The sequence below is a fragment of the Embiotoca jacksoni genome, unplaced genomic scaffold (assembly GCF_022577435.1).
Source record: "Embiotoca jacksoni isolate LCO1_2020_lvr unplaced genomic scaffold, fEmbJac1.0.p SCAF_82, whole genome shotgun sequence".
NCBI lineage: Eukaryota > Metazoa > Chordata > Actinopteri > Embiotocidae > Embiotoca > Embiotoca jacksoni.
In genome coordinates this window covers 521829-537159 of record NW_027185439.1, presented here as the reverse complement: position 1 = coordinate 537159, position 15331 = coordinate 521829, and the positions used below count along the sequence as shown (strand labels likewise).

The 15331-nt window shown below is 41.2% G+C and overlaps 1 protein-coding gene across 2 annotated transcripts in view; it reads right to left on the bottom strand.

The window, feature by feature from the left end:
* Nucleotides 1–1523: 1523 nt before the first annotated feature.
* ptprb (protein tyrosine phosphatase receptor type b) overlaps nucleotides 1524–15331 on the bottom strand; it is a 29973-nt gene continuing 16165 nt past the window's right edge. For both annotated transcript variants that reach the window (XM_069139358.1, XM_069139359.1), the window contains exons 18-40: nucleotides 15023–15292; nucleotides 14748–14923; nucleotides 14518–14668; nucleotides 14292–14392; nucleotides 13989–14154; nucleotides 13627–13908; nucleotides 12100–12378; nucleotides 10798–10947; nucleotides 10564–10703; nucleotides 9884–10020; nucleotides 9655–9761; nucleotides 8961–9066; nucleotides 8242–8322; nucleotides 6840–6857; nucleotides 6655–6736; nucleotides 6475–6565; nucleotides 5744–5820; nucleotides 5514–5648; nucleotides 5282–5404; nucleotides 4448–4611; nucleotides 4231–4366; nucleotides 3317–3437; nucleotides 1524–3148 (exon numbers count right to left, since the gene is read on the bottom strand). In XM_069139358.1, the coding sequence (XP_068995459.1) occupies nucleotides 3126–3148; nucleotides 3317–3437; nucleotides 4231–4366; nucleotides 4448–4611; nucleotides 5282–5404; nucleotides 5514–5648; nucleotides 5744–5820; nucleotides 6475–6565; nucleotides 6655–6736; nucleotides 6840–6857; nucleotides 8242–8322; nucleotides 8961–9066; nucleotides 9655–9761; nucleotides 9884–10020; nucleotides 10564–10703; nucleotides 10798–10947; nucleotides 12100–12378; nucleotides 13627–13908; nucleotides 13989–14154; nucleotides 14292–14392; nucleotides 14518–14668; nucleotides 14748–14923; nucleotides 15023–15292 (3116 nt within the window). In that variant the 3' untranslated portion in view covers nucleotides 1524–3125. The remainder of the gene's footprint in view (nucleotides 3149–3316; nucleotides 3438–4230; nucleotides 4367–4447; nucleotides 4612–5281; nucleotides 5405–5513; nucleotides 5649–5743; nucleotides 5821–6474; nucleotides 6566–6654; nucleotides 6737–6839; nucleotides 6858–8241; nucleotides 8323–8960; nucleotides 9067–9654; nucleotides 9762–9883; nucleotides 10021–10563; nucleotides 10704–10797; nucleotides 10948–12099; nucleotides 12379–13626; nucleotides 13909–13988; nucleotides 14155–14291; nucleotides 14393–14517; nucleotides 14669–14747; nucleotides 14924–15022; nucleotides 15293–15331) is intronic.

The following is a 15331-nucleotide window of genomic DNA, read 5'->3' as shown; positions in this document are numbered from 1 at the left end:
CATGCACAAGTTAGTCATCCATGTTATGGATGACAAACTTCACTTTTAGGTTATTAGTTTTGCAGAAAAATGCAAATTCCAAGTATAACTTTTCAGTCGGGAATTGAACCTAATACCTTCAGACTGAGAGATGACAATGCTGACAGGTGCACCACTATGCTGGCTTCCATAACTTGAACGGAAGTCATACTTACAGCATGTCATGCAAAATATGACTTTTCGATCATATTTTAGCCTACATGCTATGATATGACTTTTTTTTCCATATTTCAGACGACATGCTATGGTATGACTTCAGTTCAAATAATGTCAGGAAACACAATAGGGCAGTTGTCAGCGTTGTTGTCTCAGTCTAAAGTTCAGTGGTTCAATCCCCGCCTGGGTCTTTCTATGTGGAATTTGCATGTTCCTGCATTAGTAATAAGTAAAGTAAAATATGTTGTCCAACAATGAACAACTAACTTATGCATGTAGTCCGTGATGTAAAACAAACATCATGCATGTCGTCGTAATTGTGACAAAGTCACACTCCAAGCAAGAACATGCAATCCTCCACAGATAGAGTTCCAAGCCCCTGATCGAACTGAGTACTTCCTGATTGTGAGATGACAATGCTAGCAACTGTAAAGTTGTGCTGCCTCTATTGCATGTTTGTCTGACTTATATTACTTATATGACTTTTAAACATTTTCTTGAAGAAAGCACGGTGGTGCAGTGGTTAGTGATGTTGCCTCCCTCTCAGAAGGTTCCAGGTTAAATTCTTGCCCTTGACATGGCTTTTCATCTAGGATGTTCATGTCATCCTTTCCAGGGCGAGTCTCAAACCTGGAACCTTCTGAATGGGACTTTATACATATATTCTAAATTGAAGAAAATAAAACCGCAAAGTGCAAGCAAAAGAAGGAAACAGCTTATTGCATGTTCTTGCTTGAATGTAATGTTTTACATTATGGACAACATGCAGAAGTTAGTCATCCATATTATGGACAACATACTTCACTTTTTGTTTATTAGTTTTGTCACAGGCGGGAATCAAACCTGGCACCTTCAGACTATGAAACGACAACTCTGACAGCTGCACCACTGTGTTGGCTACCATAAGCTGAACGAAAGTCATACTTATAGCATGTTGTTAGAAATAGCGCAAAAAAAGTCATATTATATCATGTAGTCCAAAGTATGACTTCATTATCATATTTCAGACTTTTTTTTAATATTTTGGACGACATGCTATAGTATGACTTTTTAATGGAATTTTCTATGTGGAATTTCCATGTTCCTGCATAAGTAATAAACTAAAAGTAAAATATGTCGTCCAACAATGAACGACTAACTTATGCATTTTATCATGCATGTAGTCCATGATGTAAAACAAACGAACCTGGACGACATGCTATAGTATGACTTTTTTTTTCAAATTGGTGACGACAACACTGTTTATCGTAAAGTTTAAAAATGCATTTATAATAGGACATGCTACGTTTGACATCTTATTTATGCACTCAAAGAAAACATGAAACAGAAACGGTCTAACAGTTCATTTTAATCATCACTTCATTATTCAGTATATAGTGATACCGCAGTAGCAATTTATTAAAACTGCTTGATACATTCTCTCAGGGCTTGGTGATATCTGAAATCAATATCATGAATCACAAATATATCCCTCATTATGTCACAATATGCACATTCGACATATTTATAGAGGTTTTATGAATCAGTAAAAAAAAGAAAAGAAAAAAAACCTGTTTTGAATCCTTAATTTAGACATCATATTTTTTTTAAACTTAAATGCTATAATAATACTAAATTGTGGCCCAGTCCTGTTTTACAATCACTATGACCTTTTAGAAATTAATCAATGAAAACAGTTCTTACCATTTAAAACAATTCAAATCCTCAAATCAGCAGTTGAATCAAACAGAAACAGAAATGGTTTCAAATAATCAAAAATAACCTTTGAAAAACAAACGTGAATTTGAGTAATTTTCAAAAATAGAAATTATCGGACAATATTAGATCTTTTTTTTGACACTTATACTTAAACTAAAACTTTATATTTTTCCAATAAAGCAAATGTCTTGGTGTGAGTCTTCAATGGATCTCAAGTCAATTAGTGATGCAAATTAAAAACATGGGATTCCTGCATCTACTGAGTATAACAGCAACGTAATGTAAGACTTTAATGACTTTTAACCGTGCATGATTGAGTCTTTTTTTTTTTTCTAAATTAATCTCTTGGTAAATGTTAAAGTCTGAACACAGCAGGTTGCAGCTGCTTACAGTTATTTGACAAATGTTGGATTTCATAAATGAGGAGCCGGAAATATGTAAAAATTACACCGAATGAAAAGTGTTGACATACATATAAATTCATTACAATATGAAAAAGAGTATTACATCAATATTTACATACAGCAATACGTGTAAGTTTTTAAATAAACAGCTTATGTGGAGCAGTGGGTGAGAACTTCCAGATATAATAGAGGGTATAAAAAATAGATGGCTTTCTCCTTCCTTGTATTCACTTGATATTAACAAGCATCAACTAAAAACCACTTAAACATGAACGACCTGAGATCAACCCGAGTTTCTCTTCAACACGCCAGAAAACCAATAACGCCATCAATTATAGGAACTCCAGTGTTTTTATGGTGAAAATTATTTCCAACAATTTCCTTCTCAAAATTCTAAATTAAAATTAAAATTTGGGTCAAATTAGCAAAAGAACATAATATGCTACAGAGTAGACTAGAGCGAGATTCAAATGAAAAAACACTATTAATCATGATTTTGATTGGAAAAATCCTGAGATTCATCTTCGTTAAAGATCCTCTACCGTTTTATAACTTTTACATTTTTGGGAAATAGAATTGCTCATTTGGTGAAAGTCTGAGAGGTTTTTAAAGCAGTAAGTTAAGTCTGGAAACTTTGCCATTTATCATCCACTAAATTTAATTAAATTATTTTATGCAGACGACAGGTCAGTTAATAAAAGACCTCCAGAACTGAACATAAAACTACTGCGATCTTAGACTTCACTCATTTAGTTTAGTTTACTTGCTGATTGTTCTTCAATATATTGCAAATTCTTGTCTCTGGATTGGAAGGACGTTCTTGTGTCTTTAGCGTCCAGTGTAGAGGAAATCTGAGGAGACAAAAAGACGTAAAAACAAATTAGAGTTGTCACAGAAAAAGTAGAAATAGTTTGAACAGTTTTCTAAAACTCAGAAAACTGTAAAGCGATAAAATAGAAAATCACAGACCGAAATTTGATCATTAATCTGAATATTATTTTCTGCGTAGGTCGTCTCACCTCGGCAGTACTCCGGGTTGAAGTTCTCGTAGATCGGGTAGAGCGGATTCTCCTGTTCACTGCGATGCTTTCTGGCTCTCAGGACGTCCCGAACACACTGATGGAGGAATGCATACTGACACTGCAACACACACACACACGCACGCACGCACACACACACACACACACACACACACACACACACACACACACACACACACACACACACACACACACACACACACACACACACACCTCTTGATATGTTTTCGACCTCGGGGTTGAATATAACATTGAAACACTGGCGCATTAACATTATGTATTATTTTTATTTTTATTAATCCGTTGATCATTTTCACGAAAAAGCAACGAGCTTGTGATCGTTAGTCTTCAAAATGTCAGAAAAGGTTGAAAAAGATCTTTTAGTTTATTATCGTGTAGGACTAAAGAAAACAGAAAATATTCACATTTACTGAACTGGAATCAGAGAATGTGAACAAAAAGTTTAGAAAACAAATGAGTCAAACACTTAATAAATTTGAACTATTTATACTTTAGTAGAGTGATTCATCTACAACATTTGTTTGTGTTGCAGTTTTATTTTTGTCCAAAACATTGACTAGAATGTTAAAAACACACTTTGATTTAATATCAGCGGTTTAGTTCATGTTTTATCGTATTTAACTGGAATTATCGCAGCATTCTTCAGGTTTAAAATGTCAGGAAATATTGAACCGAAACGGTGTTATGAAAAATTAATCAGGTTTCCAAATCCTTGATAAAATCCTGGTTTGAACCAGAATTTACTGGTTTGGTTGAATATGTTCTGGTGTTTTAAACCGGGTTGGTTCAGTATCTACGTATGTTTGTTTTAGCTTCAGTGCCGAAGTGCTTTAAGTGTTCTTCCCAGGTGTGCAGGGCCTCGGCCGGTGTACCTCGGTCTGGACCATGTGCTGGCGGTGCAGGCGCAGGTCGAACAAGCAGCCGTACAGGTCGATGGTTCCTTTGGAGTCCAGCTGCTGCAGAACCCGATCCAACGCGATGAACGTCCCGGTACGTCCGACTCCGGCGCTGAACACACAAACAAGCAGATCCCAACTCAGTCTGAAACTCACGGAACAGAAAAAGTCGTCTCGTTGAAGCGTCTCCTACCTGCAGTGGACGACGGTGGCGCCGGTACTCGGCGAGCGGTCCACGTAGTCCCGGACCGTCCGGACGAACTGGATCAGGGACTGAGTGCTCTCCGGGACGCCGTGATCGGGCCACACCGTGTAGTGGAAGTGACGCAGCACCCGAGGGTAACCGCAGCTGCTCTCCTGCAGGATTTAAGGATTCTGTTATTGGCTGCCAAGAAAGTTTCATTATTTACAATTTCTGCTTCACCAGATTAAATTTTAATTCGCCTATGAAATGTGATTAAACTCGTTCAGCTGAGGCGTCCAGATTTGTAGTTTTTGCAAAAAGATCATTTTGTTTAGTTTTTTGCTTTAAGAAATGTGTATGTTTGGCTCTGAAAAGGTAGTTTTGCTACAAAACGTGTAGTTTTTACTAAAAACTTGCTTTAAATTTTTTTTGATGCCATTTTTGCCACATAAATGTCTCGTTTTGTTTAAAAAAATTAATAAAATTCTACAAAACCTGTAGTTTGTACTACAAAACTTTTTAACAAAATAAATTGTTGTTTATAACACAAAAGTGTCGTTTTTGTCACATTTATTTATTTATTTTTGCTTTAAAATATGTAGTTTTTGCTCAAATCTACATTGTACATTAAAAATCGAAACTAAAGTCAAGAGTCTGCTGCAGGCAAAAAAAACGAATATTCCTTTGAGTGTAATTTGAGGCTTGTGGTGAGTTGTAGACCTGCAAGGACCTTGTTGTTGTTGTTGTTGTTGTTGTTGCAGTAACATTTGAACTAACTGAAGTGTTGAATTTAATATTTGGAGTTTTGGAGGCAAAGTGCAGAAAGAAAGAGATGTTTTGTACCGAGGTGATCTTGAACTCTCGGATGGTCCACTCCGGCAGGACGGACTCAGACAGCATCTGGATGACGAGGTCTCCGTAGTAGAGCGGCTCTCTGTCGGCCGGCCAGTACTGATCACACTTCACCTGCCGACACAACAAGCTTCATCAGAGCTCAAAGACAAACCGGAAGATTTTTGATTTGGTTTCGGACGACGTCGGACGAAGTCTGTCGCTCAAACTCTCGGCGCCTCACCCGTCCTTTCTCCACACACTGCGTCACCATGACGACGTTGTAGACGCCGTGCTCCCACACCATCCGCCAGAAATCGTCTTTGGTGCCGGGCAGCGGCCCCTGGCTGGCGATGTACTCCCTGCGGTAGTTATTACCCTGAACGGGGAGAGAGGTGGCGTCGGTATGTAAACAGGAAGTGTGTGTGTTCAGTGTGTGTGTGTGTGTGTGTGTGTGTGTGTGTGTGTACGTACAGGTATGTAGCTGGCGTTGATGTAGTCGGAGCACGGGTCGTCCTCCAGGTACGACAGCTTCGCTCTGGTAGAATCGTCTAGAAAAAAAAAAGAGTAAAACGTGAATGAATCTTCGAGTTGTTTTGAACTTCCTGTCTGCACAGGAAGTGAGGTTGTGTTGCATCACGTTAGCAGCGTGCTACCAAATCCAGCAGCTGCAGAGCAACACGATCATCCAGAGTTTAGTGTCTTTTAGCTCCGTTTTTGGTCTCCACCAACAAATGCTGAGAAAATAATGGGACTTTTAACTCGTGTGTTGGTTTATGAGAAATTCATTTTGTGCATAAAAATCTTAAAATGAACGCTCAGAACTGGATGAAAGAAAACGAGAAAAATGTCTGAAGGGATGTAAAAGGGAAAGAGACAGGAAGGAGGAGTATTACGAGTCGGGTCGGTTATTTTCTGCTGCAGAACAAACCGTCATCTGTGTGTCTTAGTTATTAATGTTTATCACATCGACCGGAGGACGAGTACGTGATGGTCGCCATGGGAACAGGCGCCGTCTGGTTAATTAAAGCTCTTAACGAGGGACTTGGCTGCAGCAGGTTTTTGTCATAAACTGGTATTTATGTCCGGTTCTGTATGAAAAGCAGTTTCCAGACTTCTTCTTCTGTCCTGGTTGAGATGTTTCAGCCACAGCACATTTAAATTAAAAAGCTGCTGAGTCGACAGGAAACGGAAGTGGTACTAACATGGCAGGATGTTGTTGTAGCGGTTCTTTCCGCGGTTCTCGGGGACTCGGGCGACGTCCATCGTCTGGTTTCGGCCCACATCCTTCAGATCCTGCAACAACAAATAAAGCAGAGCATTAATTTCTCCTGATCACAGAGATTCTGTTTTGTTTTTTTACTATAAATCCTAATAAAAGTGACCTCGAACTCCTCCGACAGCAGGTAGTTGGAGTCGGCCTGCAGTTTGTTCAGGTGGGACTCGAAGTGAGCGGCTTTGACGGGACTGAACAGAGAAAAGGAAATATCGGTCATGAAAATGAAATGATTCTGGACGTGAAGATCAAACCGACAATATCAGAGTTAAAGATAAAACCGTTAAAACTCACCTGGTGACGCGACGGTTACTGCAACAAGAAAACAGGAAGGATCAGAGACATTGTTTAGAAGTAGATTACGATATAAAGTTGACTATTACAGAGCAGAACAGGATTTGTTTTTATATATATAAATAGTTGGTGAAGTCGTTTCGAGCTTATCGGCTTTAATTATTGGCTTCTAATTGAAAAAAGAATATTAAGTGTAATTATTTGGCTAAATTCTGCATAACTTTCAAAAATGCAAACATTTCAAAAAAATATATTTTCATGATTTTATGACAGAACTTTTAAGATTTATCTGATGGTCCATGATTCTTAATGTTTTAAATATAAAAAGTTACAGTTCAAATGTGAAAATTTTATGTTTTCAATTTCATATCTTTAAAAAAAAAAATGTATTTCTTTCTCTCAAAAGAACATTTGTGTATTCAGTGTCCTACATTTTTTTGAATATTTATAATTTAATATATATATTCAGTTGAAGTCATTGGAGCCGCGATGTTTACATGAGAAATTATTACATTTTAAATAGATGAAATTGGCCAAAAACAACAACTGTAGAAAGAGTTTAATCATTTTTTTAAACACATAACTTAACCGAACAATTAAGGTCACTTATATATTTATATTTTTTAATTGTGACAAAACTCTACTAAATAAGAAATGTTATAGTGTGGAAATAAACCTGTCAGCGCCCTCTAATGGACACACATATTATTAATACTGTTTTTAAAACTACTGTCCTTTGGCATCATATCTGTTTATGTATTAATAATTATTTCTAAATAATATCCAACTAATAAACATTAATAAAAGTAATCACAGCGGTTTATGAAGCTTTGTTTCTCCTGTCTGTCAGACTTTAATGAGCTGCGGTGAAAATACCAATATACACAAACAAACAAACAAACAAACAAACACAAACTCAGTGATGAACAGACGCCGTCGAGGCTGAACGATGAGTTCATCCCAGAGAACGTTTTATTGGAAACTGATGCTTCACACTCGCTTATCGAACGTGGGAGTTACTGGAAACTAATCTCACAAACCGAAGGAGAATAATTAGAGATCACACACACACACACACACACACACACACAGACGCACACACACACACACAGACGCACACACACACACACACACACACACACACACACACACACACACACACACACACATAGACACACACACACACACAGACACACACACACACACACACACACACACACACGCACACACACACACACATAGACACACACACACACACAGACACACACACAGACACACACACACACACACACACACACACACACATAGACACACACACACACACAGACACACACACACACACACACACACACACACACACATAGACACACACACACACACATAGACACACACACACACTCACCTCCTGACACCCAGATACATCCCTGGTGCTGGAACTTCTTTCCACATGCTCATCCGGACCACTGGGTTCTCCTGCACAGCCCTGCACACACACACACAGACACACACACACACACACATATACACACGCACACACACATACATACACACACACACACACACACACACAGACACACACACACACACACACACACACCGAGTCAGAAAACATCAGCATAAACAAATATTAACAGCATATTTTATATAATTTCAAACATCTGACCTTTGACCTCCCTGCTAATAAATGAGTTGACACAATAACAAACTAATTATCTGAGAAACCGATGTGACATTTTCTGTCATTATTATGTGACGTTATGTCACATAATAATATATATATATTAAATTATGTGACATTGCGCGTCGACATGAATATTATAAAAAGCATTAAAACAACCAATTGAAACAGTAAATTAGGTCTTAAAGTATTAAGTCTCTTACTGTTGTTTATTGACCCTGAAATAATAAATAAATTCACACGTTTTTAAATTATAAATGTTCCAACCCGAAGTGGTCCAACCTGAGGCCCGCGGGCCTAGTTTGGCTCCACTCAACAAACCTGTGTTTTTCTTTTTTTTATTCTTTAGTGCTTGTAAGTATAAACATGTGTGTGTGTGTGTGTGTGTGTGTGTGTGTGTGTGTGTGTGTGTGTGTGTGTGTGTGTGTGTGTGTGCTACTCACACTTTGCGTAGTCTCTGTCTGTAGACCAGCAGAGAGACGACGGCCACCATCATCCCGATGAGGAACATCCCGGCACTCAGACCCTCCACGACGCCCCCTAGAGGCTCTGACACACACACACACACACGCACACACACACACACACGCACACACACACACACACGCACGCACACACACTTCCTTCAGTACACTAACAAATACTACACTTATATACTTATATACATATACTGCAGTACTTTTACGTGTTAGTACTCTTGCTTGTGTCGGCAGTTGTAGCTGAAACACAACATTATTGTTGTTGTTGTGTGTGTGTGTGTGTGTGTGTGTGTGTGTGTGTGTGTGTGTGTGTGTGTGAGTATTACCTACGTCGTGGGGACTTTTTTTGACAGTGACAACTACAGTGACTGTTTTGATGAACAATTAAAAAAAAACAATTAAAAAATTTTCTTTTGCAAAAATAAGTAAAATAAAATCTGCAGTTTTCAGCCTCTTTTCAGATGAGTTGCTGTTTTTTCTTTTGTCAAAAATGACTATAAACAGTAAAACTGGGCGGGTTTGGAGTTTCAGTCGACCAGAAGAAAATTATTTTTTGTAATGTTTTTATGGAGTTGACAGAATAATAATAATAATAATAATAATAATAATAATAATAATAATAATAATAATCAGCAGTTTAAATGTTAAAGTTCGTCACCTGCGTGCGTCCTGAGCGGCGTGGACAGGAACGTGTCGGTGAAGAGCGGCTGAGGAAACACTCGGTGGTTTTCATCAAAGAGTCGGGTGAAGGCTCGCAAGCTCAACCTGCACACACACACACACACACACACACACACACACACACACACACACACACACACCTGGTCGTTAGGCTCCACCCACCACACCTGAGCAGCTGATTTGCTCAGCAGCGTCTGTTTTCTCACCTGTAGGACGTTTTGGATTTCAGCGGGCCGTCGCAGAAGCCGCCGTAGCTGTCGCTCAGGTAGAGGTCGTCGTCATGGTAATGGTCGCAGGCCCCGCCCAGCCGGTCGCCTCCGGCCCCGAGGTTCACCTCCACCACCTGATCAACACAAACAGCACAACCAGTTTTTAATTATCTCTCTTCTGATTGTGTGGTTTTGAGTTTTGTTTTGTTTTGTTTTTTGTTTTTTTTATTAAATGTTGCATTAAATTAATTTTAATTATTAGAATTATTATGTCAAAGAGAAAATACTTTTCTTTTTTTTACTTTATAAATAATTTTTTTGAAAGACAAAACATATTTTGAAAATTTAACATGAATCATCAAATATTTTGTCTTTATAAATATTTCAAAAATCGGTATTAAAGATGTTACGCTAAAAAAATATATGCAGAGGTGAAACTACCATTCAATTAATCAGTTAATCAATTTACAAAAGTTTATTACCAGCAAATTTGATTCATTTTCTGTTAAAGTCCCAAATATTCTGGTTACAGCTTGAAATATTCTGTAATAAGTCATTTAGTTTTTCACTGGACAAAACAAGAGATCTGAAATTTGTTAATTTGATCTATTTTTCTGCCATTTTATGATAAAACAAATGAACCAATCCGATGAAGTGTTTGTCTACAGTGTCCTCACGTGTCCAGCAGAGGTCTGGGTGTCCTGAGGACAGCGGCTCGGGAAATAGGCGGTCTGATACGCTCTGACTGATGAGTTGCTGATGTAGTCGCGGTAGGAGGGCAGCGGGTGGCGCTGCTCCGGCTGCAGCATCTCATTGGCTGCCGGAAAAGACACAAAGAAAAATCTAAACAAGATTAAAATCTACAACTAAAATAAAATTAAAATAAAAACACGCGCGGTGTCTTTTCTTACCATCCGACTCGGCCACGATTACGGCGAAGTAGCGGACGGCTCCGTTGGCGTCGCTGAACCAGGAGCAGTTGAAGCGGAACAAGATGGAGGACGGCGTGACCTTGGACGACCTTTCGCTGACCCGCACGCTGGGAGGCGGGACCGGAGGACCTGACAGGAAACCGACCGGTTAGATGAGCTGTCAATCAAAAAACTAGAAACTTTTCTGTGTTTTCATATTTCCTTTGTGGATTTCTTTTTCTACATCAACCTTTTATTTTTATTTTTTTATTTTTGCCACGATTGGGCTTCCGTACTTCCTGTTTCCTCTTTTCATCATTTCTCTCAGCTGAACTGAAAAAAAACATTCTTGAGGATTTTCTGAAGTCATCAGCTTTTCCCTTTTTTTGTTTGTTCCTTTGTCTTTTTTTTTTTTTCGTTTCCACTCTACTTGTGTCAGGATGATTTATGATGTAACACCGGCGGTGGGGTGAGGGTGGAGGGATGGAGGGAGGGAGGGGGGGGTGGACGTGAACCGAGTGGAAAAAAAAGAGAGGAACGTTTTCAGACTTCTGGGTCACAGCATCACATCAAAGATAAAGAGAGTGTGTGTGTGTGTGTGTGTGTGTGTGTGTGTGTGTGTGTGTGTGTGTGTGTGTGTGTGTGTGTGTTATTTACAGTCTCCTTATGAACACACACTAAAATAAGTTCTTCTGACGTTTCTTTTTCGTCCCAGTTAGACGAACTTTTGACTTCACAGAGATTTAAAATATTTCTGAAAGCTGAAACTTTTCAGGTCGAAACATCGATTATTTTTGAAACGCGTGACGGACAGTTTGTCGTCTGTAAGATGTGTTGCATTGTGGGAATTTTAGCCGAAAGCAGTGAACGTGCCGTCGACTTTTTCCCATCCTTTTTTTTTAAGGGCATCACAGATAAAAGGGGACGTGCGGCCGAGAAGTTGACGTTTAAAACTAAAACTATAACTTTAGCGCCGTGTGAAGGAAACATCTTTAAACATCTTTGTCGTGAGTCGATAGTTTGAAACCAACGAGGAGACGAAAACCTGCTGGTTTCTGTCCCGGAGAGAGTCTCCGGAGAGACGTCCTATTTAAACTGAGGTTTAATTAAACAGCCGACTCCCCCGGCATCACCTGAGGGGAGCGTGTGTGTGTGTGTGTGTGTGTGTGTGTGTGTGTGTGTGTGTGTGTGTGTGTGTGTGTGTGAGTGAGTGTGTGTGTGTGTGTGTGTGTGTGTGTGTGAGTGAGTGTGTGTGTGTGTGTGTGTGTGTGTGTGTGTGTGTGTGTGTGTGTGTGAACTCACAGTCGATCATGGTAACGGTGGTGTGTGTCATCGGCCGACTCGTCTGGCCGGCCGATGACACCCGGACCGTCACCGCGTACTTCCTGTACGCCTCCAGGTGGTCCAGCGTTACCACGGTGACGCCCGCCGCCAGCCGGCGCGCCGAGGTCAGCTCCCCGTCGTCGTGGCAACGGCACTCCACCTCATAGGAGTCGAAGTCGGCGAGCGGTGGCGACCAGGAGCAGGAGAGGGAGGACGAGGAGACGGGGAAGCAGTGGATGGACTTCAGAGGGGACGGACCTGCAGGAGGAGAGAAGATGAGGAGGAAAAGGAGACAAGTAGGTAGGAGTCAAGGAAAGAAGATAAGGATGAAGGAAGACACAAAAGGAGAGGAGACAAGGAGAAAAGAAGACAAGGAGAGTAGAGGAAAGGAAACAAGGCGAGGAGACAAGGAGGAGGAAGAGTCAGTTTGTGTTTGTTCGTCCTGCAGACGTCCATCGTCTTCGTTTATTCGATGACGAGACGATAAGAAGCTTTCAGAGACACATTCATCACAGACCGAAAATATAAAACAGATCTCACCATGAATTTATTCGTCTGTTTTTCTGCTTTTCAAACAAACATTTCCTGTTTCTGTGAAAATTTAACCTGTAAAAACTGAACTGAATTCATCCGACGTCCAAACAGTAAATCTCTGTGTTTGTATCTGAGGTGAATAAATCCTCCATCATCGTTCAGCTCGGAGAGAAACTGGGTCACATTTATAAATAAATATGTGACCTGGATTTATTTATTTCTTCTTCCTTCTGTTGATCAGTTTCAATTCTCGCAGCCAAAAAAACCCACAAAAACAGAACGTGATTAAAAATGGATTCATCGCCACGGAGACAGATGGAGACATTCAGGGTCTTTACTCTGCTTCCACCTGCTGGTCAACAATGATTAATACATCTGATATATAAAGAGGGTCATTATTTCCACTGCAGGTAAATCTGTTTTTTATTATTTTAAAACAGAAAATTCATGCAATTTAATTAGTTCAATTAAATAATATCAATTGAATAATTTACATTTTAAGACCTGAAATGAAACAATTCACAGTAAACTGAATATTTTTGGTGGTTTGGACAAAACAAAGTTTTTCTTATCATCTTTTAATATAAATATAAATTTTATATATTCTATATTATAAGCTTTTTATAAAATGTTCTTTTTTGTTCGTTTTAAACATTTGATTGATCGAATTATCAAAAAGGAAAAAAGAAAAACAACTGTTTGGATAAATGGTTGGTATCTATAAAATTGCATATTAAATAATCAGATAAGAGCATCAGCTCAGATTAAACGTATATTTTGGGTCAATGCAAATGGAAGCAATCGATTTTCAAGGGTTTTATTAGCTTTAAAAAAAACTAAGTAAATTTAATCACATCAATGTTTGAGTAAAACCTCATGTTAAAATTTTAAGTCTGAAAAATTAATATTTTAATTTAATTTAATTATTTTCTACATTTTTTTTTTTTTTTTTTTTTTTTAAGCTCCACCTACTTGTCCTAACGTTCCTCTGGATTGGCTGGCTCCTGACCGTGGGTCCACCCTTGGCCCCGCCCCCGCTGACAGTAGTCACTGTGAAGTTATACTGTCGCCCCGGAAACATCCCGCCCACGACACAGCCGGTCAGCTGAGTGTGTGAGACAGTCAGCTGGTCCGGAGGCGTCCACTGCAGGCTGAAGCTCTCGTAGTCTCCGGAGGCGGGGACGGACCACGACAGCTCTACCGTGTCATTGGTCGGTCCCTGTTTGACAGACAGGTGAGTGGGCGGCTCCGGAGCTGGAACCAAAAACCAAAAACAAATTAGTATTAAAACTTCAACCAGAGTTCTTCTGTTAATGTGTTTTTATTCGACTCACAGGTGCGTCCGAGTGCTGAGATGTTATTGGTCAGTTCCCCGCTGTGTGTGATGACCTCAGCGCGGTACAGCCTACCAGGGATCAGCCCGGGGAACGTGTGACTCCGGTGCTCCGCCCCCAGCGTCTGAGCGCCCAGAGTGGCTCCGGACACGTCGTACAACACGACCTGAAATCACACGGAAACACGTCTGTCTGACCGGAGAGAAAAACTCATTCAGAAGTCCATCCGCATTTTGTTTCATTTACAGGACTGGAAAAATCCCACCGAGTCTTTTATCAGGTGAAATAAAGGAATGTTTTTACCTGGAAGCTGCTCCAGCTGCCGTCTCCCGGCTGCCAGCTGACCGTCAGTCTGTCCGTCCGTCCTGAACTCTGAACCACGAGAGACGAGGCCGGAGACGGGACTGTAGAGGACGAAGACAGAGAGGTGATGAAGATGAGGGGGGAGATAAAACAACAGGAGACGAAAGGAGACGGGGAAGGAGGAGAGCAGATAAAAGGAAAGGAGACGAGGAGGGAGGAGACGAACCGGTCCTGGCGAGGACGGATGAGTCGCTGCTCATGTCTCGGCTCCAGCTGTCCACCTGCAGGCGGTACAGATGTCCCGCCATCAGACCGAAGAACGAGCAGCCGTCTGCGGTCGCGCCGACTTTCTGCAGGTCCACCCGCTCGCCGGCCGCCTGCAGACACACAGTGATGTCATCAACCGCTCAGCATCAACGCCTCTGATGTCACTTCCTGTCTGAACGTCAGTCCCACCTGGTGATGCTCCTTCTGGCTCCCGGCGGCACCTCCTCTCTGATCGGCGGTCGCCTCGGCGACGCTGTAGAGCGACAGGTCGTAGACGTCGACGTGTCCGTCGGACGGCCGCCAGGTGAAGGAGAGGGAGGAGGTGTTGGTGGAGGAGACCGTCAGGTTACTGACCGCAGCCGGACCTGAAGGAGAGGACGGAGATTACAGCTGGAAGACAAAACGGCCACATGGACGCCGTCCAGAGAAACACGTCGACGTTTAGAAGCGAAGGTGAAGCTCACGTGTTTGTCCCTCGGCGGTGGCGTCCAGCGACGGGACGCCGCCGCTCAGCGTCACCAGGCTGACGCGGTACCACCTCCCCGACGTCAGACCTTCCACCCGCTCGCTGCGACTCGCCGCCGCCACCGACCGCTCGATCGCGACGCCGCCGGCCTCGTCCAGCAGCCGCAGGCCGTAGCCGTCGAACACGCCCACCGGACGCTCCCAGCTGACCGTCAGGCTGTGGGACGTGTGGTCGTTGTCAGCCTGCAGCGCCGTCACTCTGGCCGGAGCTGCAGGACGGAAACACCTTTAATCCCGATCGATAAACC